Source organism: Octodon degus, unplaced genomic scaffold, assembly GCF_000260255.1.
Source record: "Octodon degus isolate 3935 unplaced genomic scaffold, OctDeg1.0 scaffold00024, whole genome shotgun sequence".
NCBI lineage: Eukaryota > Metazoa > Chordata > Mammalia > Rodentia > Octodontidae > Octodon > Octodon degus.
In genome coordinates this window covers 20,183,263-20,198,881 of record NW_004524600.1, presented here as the reverse complement: position 1 = coordinate 20,198,881, position 15,619 = coordinate 20,183,263, and the positions used below count along the sequence as shown (strand labels likewise).

Sequence of the window (15,619 nt, the reverse complement as noted above, 5' to 3'; positions counted from 1 at the left end):
AGTGGGCAAAGAAAGTTTAAAGTAAGTCCCTATTTATCAGTCTTTGGTAAGAATTTGCAAAAGAAGGTCTTCTGTTTTGACTAACATAGCAAATAGAAGACCAGATCAAACTCTAGTATTCTTATCACTCTGAAACTGGGTCTAGTTTTCCAACCAATAATGCCACAAGTCTCCTCTTGGTGGCTTTTACTCCAAAACAAATTTAAACAATTCATCGTTTTGTGCATGTCTGCTCTGCTCTACTCCGAGCCTATACTCACTCATGATTTCACTCATGAGCAATCCTTTTCCAGTTTCCAGCTATTATCTAAGACCCAAGTCTGATGTTACTTATTCCAAGAGACTTCCCTGATGTGCCAGTGGAGCGACTAGGATTAACTTGCTTCTTGAGTCTCCCTCTCACACTGATGTGGCAATAAGCACTTCTCTCATTTCTCTCCCTGCTGACTTTGTGTCTTTCCTTCTGGACTACAGACAATGGCAAAAATTAAAAGACATCCATAAAGTCTGGAAATACAAATAATATTATTTTATTGTATTGTATGCATAATCGATTACAGATAATTTCCTGCTTCCAGACATTATTGATATTTGCACACCTGATATTTCTGATACCTGGTCTCTGGCATGCTGCCTAACATCTAGTAGGAAATGCACTTACTATGAACCGGTAGGCTGACTTGATAAGAAGCTGGAGATTGCCCTTCAAGCCAACCTCCAAAGACCAAAGTAAACCAGAATAGGCAGAACATGGGAAGAGTTAAAGATAGATGCTCTGGAGGGGGTTCAGGGGTAGAAAGGAAAAGCAGACTGAAATGAAAGACTTGCACTGTGAGCAACTGTCTGTGTACAATCTGAGGAAAGTCACCAAACCTCAAAGTTTTCTTTTCAAATCAGACTTACAGATCCCTTCAACATGAAGTCTATCATTTTAAATAAATACTAAAAAGTGCTAGTTGATTATGAATTTCTAGCAAATGCAGAGACCAAGAAGCAATCATTAATAATGAAATGAAAAATGATTCTATAATCTGTGATGGGATGGAATGCAGTTGATTGCATTCATACAAAAGTGTACAGTTTTAAAATACTTTCCAGTTGCTCATCTGACCCCCAGAGGAAATCTGGAAGAAAGGCACAACAGAGTCTTCTATAAATTAGATAACAGAGTTAAAGCAGTTCATTGACTTGTCCAGAATCATGAGACTGGCTGATGAAAAGACTGTAGCCCTCCGATGCAGTAAACCTCCCCTGCCCTCAGGCACCAGTCCAATGGGAAGAGAGAGCATCACATACAATTTTCATGCAAAGGAAGATGATGGGAAAAATGAAACATCTGAGGGTTTTAACTGGCAGTGAAAGTAATGTGGTCCTCAATCACTAGAAAATTTAAAAGTGAATAGTGATTGAAGTAGAGTCTACCCAAGAAATTCAATGGACTTCTTTTTTTGGTGAGAAAGAACAATTTAAAGAAAAAAATTGTAAAGAATTTAGTAATATATGGAACACCTCTAAGATTGCTGGTTCTTAGAAGCTGAATGATCATTCCACTATCTTGTTTCATTTACATTTATAGTGTTAGGCAATAGAAGTAAATCGGAGCTCCACAAGTTCTTAAATCACTGAAACCCTTGCTAAAGGAGAACATGGCATGGAAAATGAAAACATTTGTTAATATGAATAAAAAAATTGACTGTATACAGTGAGCAAAGCATGGCTCTAATTGCAAAATAAAGCCAAGAGTTCACCCTCTAGCATTTACATCTGACCAAGAAATATATTCTATTGCAAAAGGTATTCCAATGGAAAGGAATTTATATATTAAGAAATATTACTTACTATAAAGCTACATTCAGCAATTATTCAGGTCAGCTAATGCATATTTTTAAAAAATTATCAAATGTAAGTGATGACTAGATCAATATCTTAAGTATAATTTTGTAACTGTGACCATTTGAAGGCCATTTTCAGTCTATTGTAGGAGCAGAGGTCATTTCCTTTAGGCATAAATTACTCTAAAAGGAATTATTCATCAATGTGAGACAAAGCATCTACACTGTATTGTCATAAGAAGCGTATCACCTGAAGGGACTTTCTGAGACTGTCTGTGCTGGGATCCATGCAACATCAACACCAATATTTCCCAAGAGTTTGAGAGAGATACAGACACCAGGCCCTTCCCTGGCCTACCAAAGCAGGCTCTGCTTTTTAACAGGTTTCCTGGGTGCTCAGTATGCACAAGTTTCAGAAGACTGCTAGTGCACTGCTCTGCACCTAGAGAACCTAAAAATAAGCCACTTAAAGGGAGCATATCAGCACTTCAAAAACCAATCACTCCCTCGATATTTTTTTCTTATTTTTAAGGCATAATTCTTTTCAAGTAAGATTTTATTTTTAAGATCAAGCACATTATGTACTGCATTTTCCTTCCAGATGTATCAACATAGAAGAAAAATGAAATTTGCCTCTTCATAGTCTCAAATCTAGCATTTCTAGCCCTTCTCAAAAAGATGATTCATCTCTCATGCATATCAATGAACAGTGGCCTCCTCCATTGTCTGCGATTTAATGGCAATCAATGAAGAGGATAGAAGTCCTGGGGAATCCTCTCAGTACTTCATGCTATGTAAAGCTCAGCTCCCCAAGTGAAATCATGAAGCCCTTGACTCAAAGGAGAAGAATGTAGAAGGCAGCATCTGGATGCTGAGCCTACCTAAGAACACTCAGCAAAAACAGCTGCACAATAACAACTGACTGTGGTCTAGGAGGCACACACTAAGACCTGGCGAAGTTAGCAAGTTAGCAAAAAACAAGTTCCCTTGCCATTTGTCACTGATCCCCCCCTTTGCAAAGAGGTTTATTTTTCCTTAGCAGGTTTGGGGGGGAAAAGCTATAATAAATACTGAGGATTAAGCATCCCTGCTTAGTGCTGCAAATGGGGAAAGAGACTGCTTGAGCTTCCCTGAATCCTGCCAGAATGGGGCAAAACATCCTAGGACAGCCACAGGGCAGGCCCAGAGGTACTCCAGGAGGAAACTACAAAGAGTCCCAGTGGGGAAAGGAGCTTTCAACTAACCCAAAGTAGCATGATTCTCTGTTACGTGACCAACACTCAAGGTTTCTTCTGCACACACTAGATACAAAGAAAAGTTTTCTCCAAATTTAATGTATTAAATTTTGGGTGTATGCTTTCCTGCTCCTTTCATCGGTTAAAAGCCTTCTAACATTCTCAGTTTCTCCTTAGCATCTGCTGCATAACTACATATGGGGACACTGTTAGAGATGTGTGCCTATGGGAGTAGGGTAACCTCTATATCTATCTGATATATATATTCTTCCTCTTCCCAAAATAGTGAGGCATCTCACAATTATACAGACTATGAAGTAACACTTTTTGAAGTAAAGTGGTAGACACAGTAAACTAGAACATTTTTTCTGATAGAGCATTAAGCTTAGTTTTGAGCTTTCTGGGAGGCAGGAAAAAAGTAGAAAATATCCCATTACAAATTGTGGTGAAACTTGTCAGCTATTAAAGAAAAATAAATGGCTTCATGAAATTAAAACCTAAAGCTATTTGTTATAATGGGCTTTATACAAGGAATGTTGAATAACATGTTAAGCAACGTCTTCAACAAAAAAAAAAAATATAAAGCAGTATGTTATTTCCAATCCTTTTTCTGAATTTTAAGGAATGAAAGGGGAAAATATCACAGTGTAATTTATAATAGGTGATTCTTTAGGACAAGTAAATAAAGTCAGATATGTAATCTTCCGAAACCTGAGTTTGTGCAGAGAGGAGGACAATGACCTCTTAGAAGCCATGAAGACATATTGAGTATCAGTTCCCTTGTCTGGTCCCTTGATAGGTGCTGAGTAGAGGACAGATAGGCTATGATTCCTGGTGAGTGCCTCATGGCCTGCATAATTAACTGTAGAAAGATCCTGGTTGGATCCTGGTTGGATGAAGTTAATGAACTGCTATGAAAACTGTGACTTCTTCCTGTGTTTTGGGACTGTACAAAACTGGGGCACATATCAAGAAACATGGGGTTTGCAATCTCAGGGGAACCCTTCCCAAATCTCTACTTGTGTTTACTCTTTTCTTCCTTCTTTCTTTCCATAACTGAATTACTGAAAAAACATAGGTTATCACATGTTATTTTCAAACCTTCCTCTTTCCTCATCTCCAAACATAACTGCAATCATCACCCACAGGAAAGGTTCAAAGCTGACCCTTCCACAGTTTCTTCTTGTTTTCTCTAGATCCTTGAATTACCGACTTTCTTTTTATACTCTTTTCCATCACCCCTTAAACCTATGGAGGTCTTTCCCATTATAAGAATTGTTTTCACCTTCCCATAGGCATGTCCTGTCTCACTTTCCCTTCTGTCTCTAGGGACAATGCCATATATCAACAGTCTCCATTCCCTTCCTTCCCTTTCAAAAGATTTAACACTTGAGAGATCACTGGAAGAGCAGTCAGGAGGAAGTGGAGGCTACTCCAGTGGTCTGAGCACCTTTCCTTCTCATGTACTGCAGCTTCATCCCCATTGTTGGTGGTAATAAGAGATAAACCCTGATAGAACTACCCTGTATAAGAGCAGGAGAGAACCATCCTAGATCAGTCCTTTTCCATCACTGCTTCCACAGAAAGAGCACAGCTCATCTCTTCTGAAGAACACGGTGCTAACGTGTCCTCTTGGCAGGCAGAGAGCAACCCAAGCCAGATTATGCCTTCATAAAACCTTTAGAAATCTGAGAGCTAGCTTTTTGTTCTTTACAATCGCACCAGCAAACAAAGACACTGCTTCTGCAGGACGCCGGTTCCACACATCCTTCTCCATTTCCTGACAGCTCAGTTTGCCACTCTTCTTGGTCCCTCCCTCTTCTGAGACCTCTTACTTGTTTTCATTTGCCCTAGAGTTTTTCGCATGACCCTTCTCTTTGCACTCCATCTCCTCCTCCTTTGCAATTGTAACAACTTTTGGAGTTTTAATCTCACCTATTCATTGACAAATCTCAAACATATTTCCCTTTCTGGATGCTACTATAGGTTCTCTAAACTTTTTCTTCTCATGAGTACCCCAGATTTAACCAACTTAATACTTAATTTCCCCCCTTTTATGTTCTTTGCTTTCCTATTTGTACCTACAAAATTGAACTCTGCGAGTCACTCCCAACTTTCCATTCTTTTTGGCCCACAGAACAAATCAGCTACTAATACCAAATCTACCCAACAGTAGCTGTTAAATCCATTCAGTGCTTGCCCCTCTGTTTCACACTTCCTCTCAGCATCTCTCCATTAAATTTGCTTTTCTTCCAGTACTTCTTCAAACCAAAAAGGCCATGTAGGTGTCTCACCTTCCCATCCAATTCCTTGTCTTAATCTTTTCTCTCTAAAACCTCAGAGCACCAATGTTTTCCATCATAAAAATATACTCATGGTTCTTCCTTGTTGAAAATCCTTCATTGGTTACCTTTTTTACAAAATAGAGTCAGTCCTCACTCCCTTGTTTGACAAGTTCAGGGAGGAGTTAGGGTTTTCCTTCCTTTTCAGCTTCATCCTTTTCAATTCCTATTGCTGGAACGTGTGTTCCAGGATTAGCAGCACTTAGAATCCTCCAACCACACTTGGTTTTCCATGTCACTACTTCCAATTATATTCTTCGGTTTTTTCCTCTTATTTTTCCAATGGTGCTGACCTTGGATATTGCCCCATTGTGAGATTCCCACGAACAATCCCGCCCTTCTTTCCATAGGTCAGAAAGCTAGTTACACTTCTCTCTTTTATCTTTCTACCTCATACCTATTCCCATGGTTACAGTTAGTAAACAAATGTTACACATTATATAATGGAATTCTTCATGGAAAGACGATAGCTTATATATCTGTGTTCCTTGATTACTATAGCAGATGTTTTGCCCTAATAATGTGTTTATAGCCAAAGAGTAAAATTTGTTGGTCAATAAGTGTAAATAATAGATAGTGTATTCATTATCCGTAAAGGGACACTATTTCTTTACTGTAAATGTTCTCCAGTACTCAGTATCACCTTTGGATATCCAGCATAAACAGTTCTTCCTTTTGAACATATAGCAGCAACTGGTTTATTGGTCTCTTATTTCTTTCCTCCATAACAGACAAATTATAAAATGTAACCAGTCACTGTTCACAGATTACTTGAGCCCATGAGCTCAAAGACAGCATGGGCAATATGGTGCGACTCCACCTCCCACACGACACTGGAATTATAAAGTGTATCAGAGCACCAAAGAGAACAGAGAAAGGTGCCTCAGATTATTCAACAATGGCTGTGAAATTTTCTGTCCCACCAAAGGACTTGTCCTTAGGGTCACAGGCTGTCAAGGCAACTGTTATGGAGAGAACGAGAAGTCAGATCTATACTGTTCAGCGCCCGCATCAGAAGACAAACCTTGGTCTCTCTGTTTACACAACCTGTACCAGAACTTCCCTGTGTCTGCTTTATGCATGTTAGCCTGGGATGAAGACATTTTCTTAGTTGATGTTATAATATCTTGAGAACATTACTGATGCATTACACTTACCTATCACTATACTGAGCTCTACATTGAACAACCAAGAAAGTATCTAACACAAGCTAAAGTATCCCAAGCTTTGCTACTAATGAATTTTATGGACTTGGACATGTCATGTTATTTTATTTTTCTGAACTTTAAATTTCTTGTTTGTAACATGAAACTATTTTCTGATATCTCTTTAATGGATGAGAGTGATCATTTTGAAACATATTCATGTCTTACCTTGAGTCTGGTTTTCAATTATAATATCTCCAAAAATTGACAAGTTTCCAGCCTAAAGTCAGAACACTAATTCTGTGAATTTTCTTTTTATTAGCTTTAGATGTCCAGCAAACTATTCTGCCATCAACTGTGGCATTCCAAATCTCTGTGGTCTAATTAGAGAATATACTGAAAATACAGTTTCACCAAGTCTATCTAAACTGAAATCACACTAGTCTATGCTCAAAATCTACAGTAGATGCATAGATGCTTATGTTAACCATGAATTCATTTACACCTTATGTTACTAGATTTGAAGGCCAAACATTCACATCTTATTAATTTATTTCTTACGCTTGCTCAATACTCATCAGTGAAGAAAAATCCACTTCTTTACTGGCAATCTAAGTTAAATGCAACTAAAAGGCTATTATCTGTATCATTTCTTTTTCCATGATACATCCTCTGAGGCAGACAATAAGAAAGAAAACATTGTTCTTGTTTTATAATAAAATTGAGCTATACATACAGCATTTTCCCATGTTCTGTGAATTTTAAGTAATTCCATATGCTTTGTATAATTTATAAGTCTATGACTACTTATATGATTCTATCTCTTTCAACAGATTATGAAACCATTGACCATAATAATAGTAGTAGCAATAATTATTATTATTGTGATTATTATTTTATTTAATATGGTCCCAGTAACCAGAAGACTGTATGACTGGTAGTAGTCATGTATGTTAATTAAATAATTTCATCATTAGGAAGTACTACTTAATAACCAAAGAATTCCTATTACCTAAAACCTTGTTCTTTAATTACCAATTAAGTCTTTTACCTGAATTATGTAGAAAATTGAGTCCTAATTATTCTCATTACCTTAAATCTGGAATGTTTTCCTATGAGATAGGTAAAATAGACAATCCTAAAACCAATAAATGGGAATTTCTAATCCCATGTTTCTGCTTAAATCAATAAATGCTCTTCACAAACACACTAATGCTGTATATTGTACAATAATACTGCCAGTTTAAAAAAAAAACACAAATCTTCCTTGAGAATAAATAATTGAAATTATAGTTTTATGTAAGTTAAGATTTAAAGTGTAGACATTCATAAAGAAGAATCAGTATAATAGAGCAAATGTGTCTCCATAACTTTAGAATCTAATGATATCTCTTTAATGGATGAGAGTGATCATTTTGAAACATATTCATGTCTTACCTTGAGTCTGGTTTTCAATTATAATATCTCCAAAAATTGACAAGTTTCCAGCCTAAAGTCAGAACACTAATTCTGTGAATTTTCTTTTTATTAGCTTTAGATGTCCAGCAAACTATTCTGCCATCAACTGTGGCATTCCAAATCTCTGTGGTCTAATTAGAGAATATACTGAAAATACAGTTTCACCAAGTCTGTCTAAGCTGAAATCACACTAGTCTATGCTTAGCAAGTTATCAAAAGCTCCATAAAATAATAATTGTGTATATTACTCCATATAGCACTCAAGGAAAAATGTTAGTGCCTCAAGAAGAATGGTGGGCCAGGGAGATAGCTTAGCAGTCTGGTTCAATCCCCAGCACCACATGCCCTACCAGTCCTACACTGTGCTGACCACTGAAACTGGGCATGGAGGCACATGCCTATAATCCCAGCACTGGGGAGGCTGAGACAGGAGGATCACTACGAGTCTGAGCTGCATAGTGAGCTCTTATTCCCGTACCAAATATATACATATATAATTAATTAACTAATTTTAAAAAAGAATGGCAACTGCAAGTCATGAGGCAAGAACATAAAGTAGATACCACAACCATTAACCCCCATTTGTATGCCAGGTCTTCATAAAACTTGCTCTAAACAAATACTGTCACAGAGGAATGATAGGGCTGAAGCATCTACAGCAGTTCAACTTATTTTTAAAAAATAATAGTGCTGTCTCTTTTTTCTTCTTTGTATTTTTCCCTACTTTCATGTACATAGGGCTATTAGCTATTTACAAAATAATGACCTAATAACTTAGAAAATGCTTCATTTAAAAAAACAAGAAAGGCAAAACCAAAGATAAGAATTCAGTGGGATCAGACTGGGGCTATATTTGGTACAAATATAAGGTTTTACGTTTTAACAATATAGCCCAGCACAACATAACTGTTTATGCTCGTGAATATATATATGTAACTGTATACTCACATTGTCTAGTCTATGAAAAAAGCCCATTAAATGAAGCACTTTTCTTAAAAATAAGTTGGAGAACTATGGGATATGGTTTGCAATAATCATCTTGTAAGACATGAAAACTTAATATATTTAATTAATTAATATTTTGTCCATTAATGTTTAATCAATTTAAATGCAAAAGGTTTGGGCTGAACGTGACTGAGTGTGAAGCCCAAAGCACAGGTAAACCACCTAAAGGGCCAAGGAGATGAGCAGACAGGTGTAACTGGGATAGGGACACTTTTTTCCTTCAGTCACCAATTAAGCATCTCATAACAATCTGTGACCCTTCTCTTACTTCCATTCTACTGTTGTTAGTGAGGTATATTCTCTTGGACAAACTTCACACCCAATTAAACATACTTATTCTAAATAAGGGAAAGAACCATGGATTTGAAACCTGCTCATTACAAGACTGATGAGTATACCAAAATTCTCCTACGTGCCCTGGATTACAAACTCGTAGGCATTTTTGTTTCCTCTCTATTTGCTTCTAACACTTTGCTTTATCAAGCTTTCCCACAAAGGATTTCATTAAAGCATTCTCTGTACTTCTCAATGATCTTAGCAGCTGAGTATGTAGAGTTCTACAGCAACTATGCATTTGTCATCGATTTTATCCCTTCCCATCCAATGGATCTCTTACATATTTCAGAAACGGAGGTCTTTACTTACATTTGAGTTATAGTGAACTCTACTTGGACATATTTTTCTTGAAACCAATGTTTATCAGCACATGCTCCAAGATTCAAAAATCCTCACTAGAATCACCAAAAACCAGAAGTCACCACCATCCTCATTATGAGATTCCGGTCCAGATTCTTCAGCTAGAGATCTGTTTATGTTTCCCACCATGGAAACATATTCAGTACTGTCTGTAAGTTTATAAATGCTATGTTCCCAAATGAAATATTAACAAAGGTTCCTCTCTATAAATGATCCTAGCTTTTTCTCAAAATTATTACACCACCAATGTTTTCTACCAAAACTTCCTAAATATGTACAAGCTCATATTTTAAAATGTCTGTGCTTCATTGATAAGTTCTTATTTGTTTTTGCTTATCTTAATGTCTTCAAACTATACTTGCTTTAATTTGAAAACTTAGTATTTGAGACTGAGATACCAAGTTTCTTCAAATTTCTTACATAATCTTTGAAACAAATGTTCAAGTAGAGTTGAAGATTTATTTCAATGCTTTTCATTTCAACCACTGATAGTTTTTAATATATGTACAAGGCAGTGTGAAATGCAGTAGAAAAGCAGGGAATTCATAACAGGCTGGATAACCACTGCCAGTAGACAGAAAGCAGTTTGCAGATGAAGGAGGTGGGATGTCACACTTGACTCTATCTTTCTCAAGTTTTAATGTACATTATTAAATCCTGAAAACACAAAGCTGAGATAGTCACATAAATTAATCAAAATGCTGGAACTAACTAGCAAGTTAGGCATATTTAAGACAACTTAACATTTAAAAGAAAAAAATCAAATTTGTACACAGATAAAGTAATACTACAGATAATGAAAATGATAATGATTACTCAAGAATAAGAAATATATATGGCTTAATACTAGCACATAACTTTTAAAGCCTTGGAGATACTGATTGATCTAGGATCATTGAGTCACCTTTGATGGTGAGAAAAACAATACATGAAAGAAGGGACTGATGAAGTATGGGATGGAAGGGAAAGGGCTCATGGGTAACAAATATCATGAGGAAGAAAATTTGAATTGTTTTTGTGTGATTCCTTGCTGATGAAGAGCTAGTGAAGGTTTCAGAACATCTTTCCTGTATGTAAGAGTTAAGAGTTATGTAAGAGTCTACTTCTGAATTTTACTCATAAATCCTCTCATTCTCATTAGAAACCCTGATTACAATTAGAAAATAGAGTGTATAAGCAATAGTGGTGTTTTAAGCACCACTAAATGGTCAGAGTACATGGCCTTTCAATACACTCCCACTCCTTGTTCTATGATAAAATAAAACAATGTATTAAAATACCATCCTCTGCAATACGTTGCAATCCAGACAAAAGTTTGTAGAGAAGATTAGTGATCAAAGAACAATTTAAGGTGAAAGTAGATACAAAACTGTTATATGTAAATACATTATCTAAAACAATGGCCAACTTATATATTTATGAGGCAAGGGGATATTGGTTTTAAACCAGATTTCATATTAAACACTACCAAAATCCTATTAAAAAGATGAGACTTTGAAAAAATCACAAAGATATAATTTAATAAATTGAACATAATTTAATATAAAATATGAAAAACGTCAAATAACAAGTTGCACCATAATGAAATTCCCACCACAGAGTCATTTAAAAGTGGATATTTTTATATGAAGAGTAGCACCACTAAGTTTCCTATATCACTGCTCTTTTGCCTAAGATCTAATTTGAGAAGAAAGCTTAAAGCAAATGAAAGTATATCCAATTTTATAAACCCATTTGAAGCTATAAACTCAAAGCATATTGTTCATTGCACTTCTTCCATGATTTCAATTCATTCAACTAAAATTATTTTTGAAGTACTATTTTATACAAACTTTTTAAATTAGAAACTGAGCTTTTGATGGGGAATCTGAATTTTATCAAAAGAATGGAATAAAGTGTCCTTGGTTAAGATATTCTTCTAAGAAGTGATTATTCTTGTACTCTATGCTGAGCATCTTTAAAGGCACACACTGCAGGTAAGCACCTTATTCCAAAGTGCATTCAGATTTTATCAGTAAATAAGGCCCTCTTGATTCAATAACCCTCTTCCCCCTTGGAAGAGTTATTTCAGTATTCCTCTCAGAAGGCAATCATGAGCAATTTCTATAGAGTCAATTGCAGGTAACTTTGTGTATACTGATTCTCTTTTATATCAGATAAACTGACAGTTACCATGGCCAAAGGACATGTGCAGCACAAATGAGGTGATACGATACTATATTTAAAGCAAGAAAAGGAAATTTAACAATGAAATTCTAGTGGTCTAAATAAACATTAAAAAATCAAAGCTGACCAAAATATAAAATAAAGTGTAAAGGAATATAAAAAGCAATACAGAATTCAAAGAATAGCTGCCTCATCTATGATTTTAAAGTCACAAAATTAATTATAAAAATTAAGGTATGTTAGTTTATAGACATTTTGGTGGTATCCATGGTAGGTTAGTTTCTAATGAAAGACCTGGTAATGAATTAGAGAAAGGCTGATTTGGGAAGGAGAAGTGAAGGTCAATGGAAGTCCAGGATTTCTCAACTCCAAATTGCCAATATTCAGACAAATAGGATTCATTGCTAAATAATGCCCAGATGGCAGAGAAAATACTGATATGTGGTCTTAGCTGCTATTTGACAGGCAACTGTCACCAGTAGGTGACCCCATCAGTCTGAAGGCAGGAAAATTATTAAGTCATCCAAGAAAGTGCCTGTAAGTCAGAGCACCATGGGTCCCTGAGAAGCAGAGGGCAAAGTCTCAGGAAATATTTTCAGTTGGCACTAACACTAAAGAGCTCACGCAAAATACATTTGCAGACAGGATAAAATAAAAGCAATTTAGTTTTCACAGATGTTATGTTTAATAAGAGGAGAGATTAATTTGTTTGTAGGAGAAATGAGACAGTACATAAATGGCAAAGTGAATGGTGTAATCTCCTATAATAAAATAAACACCTAAGTTAGCTATGAAGCTGTCTGTTCCAAGAGCACAATCCAGTCTGTAATACATCACTCTTACAGGGTAGAGAACTTTTCTCTGGCCATATAGCAGTCAGCAGATAAAAAAGAAAGCAATCTAAATTAATACTGATCAATGGATAGATAGATACAGGTATAGATATATGTAAAAATTATGATACAAGTTATTGCCTACCAAAATCAGCAAACACTGGTTCAATTTTTTTCATAATACTGTTCTCAGAAAGCAACCCCTATTAGCAACTGGTTTTGGCGAAGTGGTAAAATTAAAAAATAGATTTAGGAGAGGGGAGTCTTTCCCCTCTCCAAAATAAAATATCTCATAATAAAATATGAAAGACAAAGTATATAAAAATTATGAAGCAGTACTTCTTCTTGAATGAATGGCTTATACTTCCAATATCAATAATCAATTACCTCATTCAAATGAAGGAGAGCTATTAAATATTTAAATAAGGCACAGTTAACCTAAATTTTGCCATTCCTTTTGGAGAGACCACTTGAGTGCTGATATTTCAAGTATTTGCAACTTGTGTTTCCAGAATGTTCCACTTAAGAAGAAATTATACTAAATATTAAAATATAGGAAATTAACACCAGACATTGAAATGTAAGGAATCAACTTTGGAACTTCAATTTTTGTCTTAAATATTAATGAATTTGTGTTCAAAAAGAAGTTAAGAGTTTGTAATTAAAATCAAGATTCAGAAAGAAGAATCAAGTGTTGGGAGTCACTATATTGCAGCAGAAAGTTTTTTTCTAGAAAAACAAAGTCTGGGATATGATGTAGAGTTCTACACATTTTTGTTCTGAAAACTCTGTTCCCTTTATAAATTAAAGCAACTATTTTCATTAATAATAACTATTTGGCAATTCAGTGAGAACGCTTCTTAATTTTTATGATCAAAACACACATTTTTATTAATCACTGTGAAAATATTTTTAAAGTTTTGTATGCCTACAGCCTTTTTAAATAAACTGATTTTAAGAAATGTAAGTGCACAAGATTCTCTTCTGTCTGCCAGCAAATACACATGTGAATCAACTCAGATATCAGTTTAGAAGTAGGATATCAATTTAATTACAAGCCTACTATGCAAATTAAGAATAAGTGAGCTGAAAAATACTCATTTAATCCAAAAATTTATATAGGCTAAAGCAATAAGAGTAAAGAAAACCTCCCTAAAATTTTCATAATTCAGATCTGCAAAACTCTGGAAAAATCAAAGCTTTTAACCTCAGGTCAATCTGTTTCATTTTAAAAAACCACTTTACACCTGACATTTACTATTCTTTTATTGGTAATTTATAATTGGTCTAACTTTAAATTCCTTTGTATCTAAGACACCCCAGAATTGAAAATGTAAGTTTCTGATATCCCGAAGGACATGACTGCATTAACCTTACATTTCCAGGAAGTTTTGGAAGTGTAGCCAGGGACACAAAAGAAAAGGAACACCTGCAGCTACTGAAGATAAGACAAAGCTCTCAAGTCTAAATTATGAGTGTTTTTCTTTTCTTTTTGGTTTCTCACTTGCCATGGACTAGACCACTAGCTATGGCAAATCACAGCCAGTGACAGAAGGGTGATATAGTGCAACTGCTGCCCACCAGCCTGCTAAGCACAAACTCAAGTACAGCGGCAAGCCATCCTGTAAGTGTAACATCTAGACATGTACACTTTCTATGGAGTTTGATAGCCTTCCCATTCCTCCTATCTGGAGAAACATCACTACATACAATTTTCTTACACTATAATTACAAGAAAATGAGGGTAAAAAGCAATGCCATGTGGGTGTGTGCTGAAAAGTTGTCTGTTTCCCACAGTGCTAAAAATTGAACAGTGCAGAAACTAGGACCCTAAGAGCACATCCCGCAGCACCCTGGCTCTCAGTCCTCCTCTCACCCACACATAATGCCTACCTTCTGTGTGGACTGCAGAGACATAGGTCCAATTGTAACGCTTGACTATGTCTAGCATTGCCCTTGCCTGCAGAGTGTCAGAAGGGACAACCCTCAGAAAGTATTTGTATAAAGTTTTGTCACTCAGGTCGATGCTTGTGGCAGAATAGGCGATCTGAGGGATGTCGAACAGCTGGAGCAGGTTCTGGACTTGAATGGCTACAGAGCTGGAGCCCGGACCGATCACACCTGCAATGGGCTTCTTAGTCCTGCCTGGCGGGAGGGGCTGGCCGTCAGGCAGACACCGGTTGAGCCCATCCTTCTCATCTCGAATGGAAATCAGAGAGTCCCTGATGAACTCAATGCTCTGTTCCAGAGCCACGGATGAGTGCCAGCAGGAATCCCGGATCTCACTGCCCAGGGTGATGTTGGGCAGGAGGATGGGGTCGGCGTTAATCTTGTCCAATGTGTGGAACATGGCCTCCACTCTCTGAATGCCATACTGCTCCCTGATCTCCCCACATTTCCTTTCAGGCACCTTCTCTGCTGGAGGCTGGTGGTGGACTGAGAAGAGAGCTCCGATGATGACATCCCCATCCATTCTGGCCACAGAGCGCTGAGATGAGGCTCCCACCAGCCACGTTTTCCTATCAGGGTTCCTGGGGAGAATGGATATCTCCAAAAAGATCGCTGGGAAGAAAATCAATAGGATCCGGGCCATTGTGGTAAGGACCCAGTCCACAGTTCCGCAGCCGCGTTCCCAAGCTGCTCGCTGGTCGCGCCTGCCGGCTCTGGCACTCACCTCCTAGACGCCCGCTGCTCCGCCCGCGCCTGGGCGCCCCTCACCAGCACTGTTCGTCCAGTGCCCACGCCGCCTCCACCACCGCCTCTTTCCCCTCCACCTCTTCCTCCTGATCCTCAACGACCGCCCTTAAGCCCTGGAGGCGTTTTTAAGGGAAATAGAGTCCCAGTTCTTCACAGGTGCACCAACATAAATTGATCAAGAGTGCAATGAGGGTTGTGCTGGACGCTGCT

The 15,619-nt window shown here is 37.0% G+C and overlaps 1 protein-coding gene across 1 annotated transcript in view; it reads right to left on the bottom strand.

The window, feature by feature from the left end:
• Window positions 1-15,305, bottom strand: part of Grm1 (glutamate metabotropic receptor 1) — a 463,945-nt gene extending 448,640 nt beyond the window's left edge. The window contains exons 1-2 of the mRNA XM_004628592.1: window positions 14,595-15,305; window positions 4,417-4,437 (exon numbers count right to left, since the gene is read on the bottom strand). Of these exons, the coding sequence (XP_004628649.1) occupies window positions 4,417-4,437; window positions 14,595-15,305 (732 nt within the window). The remainder of the gene's footprint in view (window positions 1-4,416; window positions 4,438-14,594) is intronic.
• Window positions 15,306-15,619: the final 314 nt, after the last annotated feature.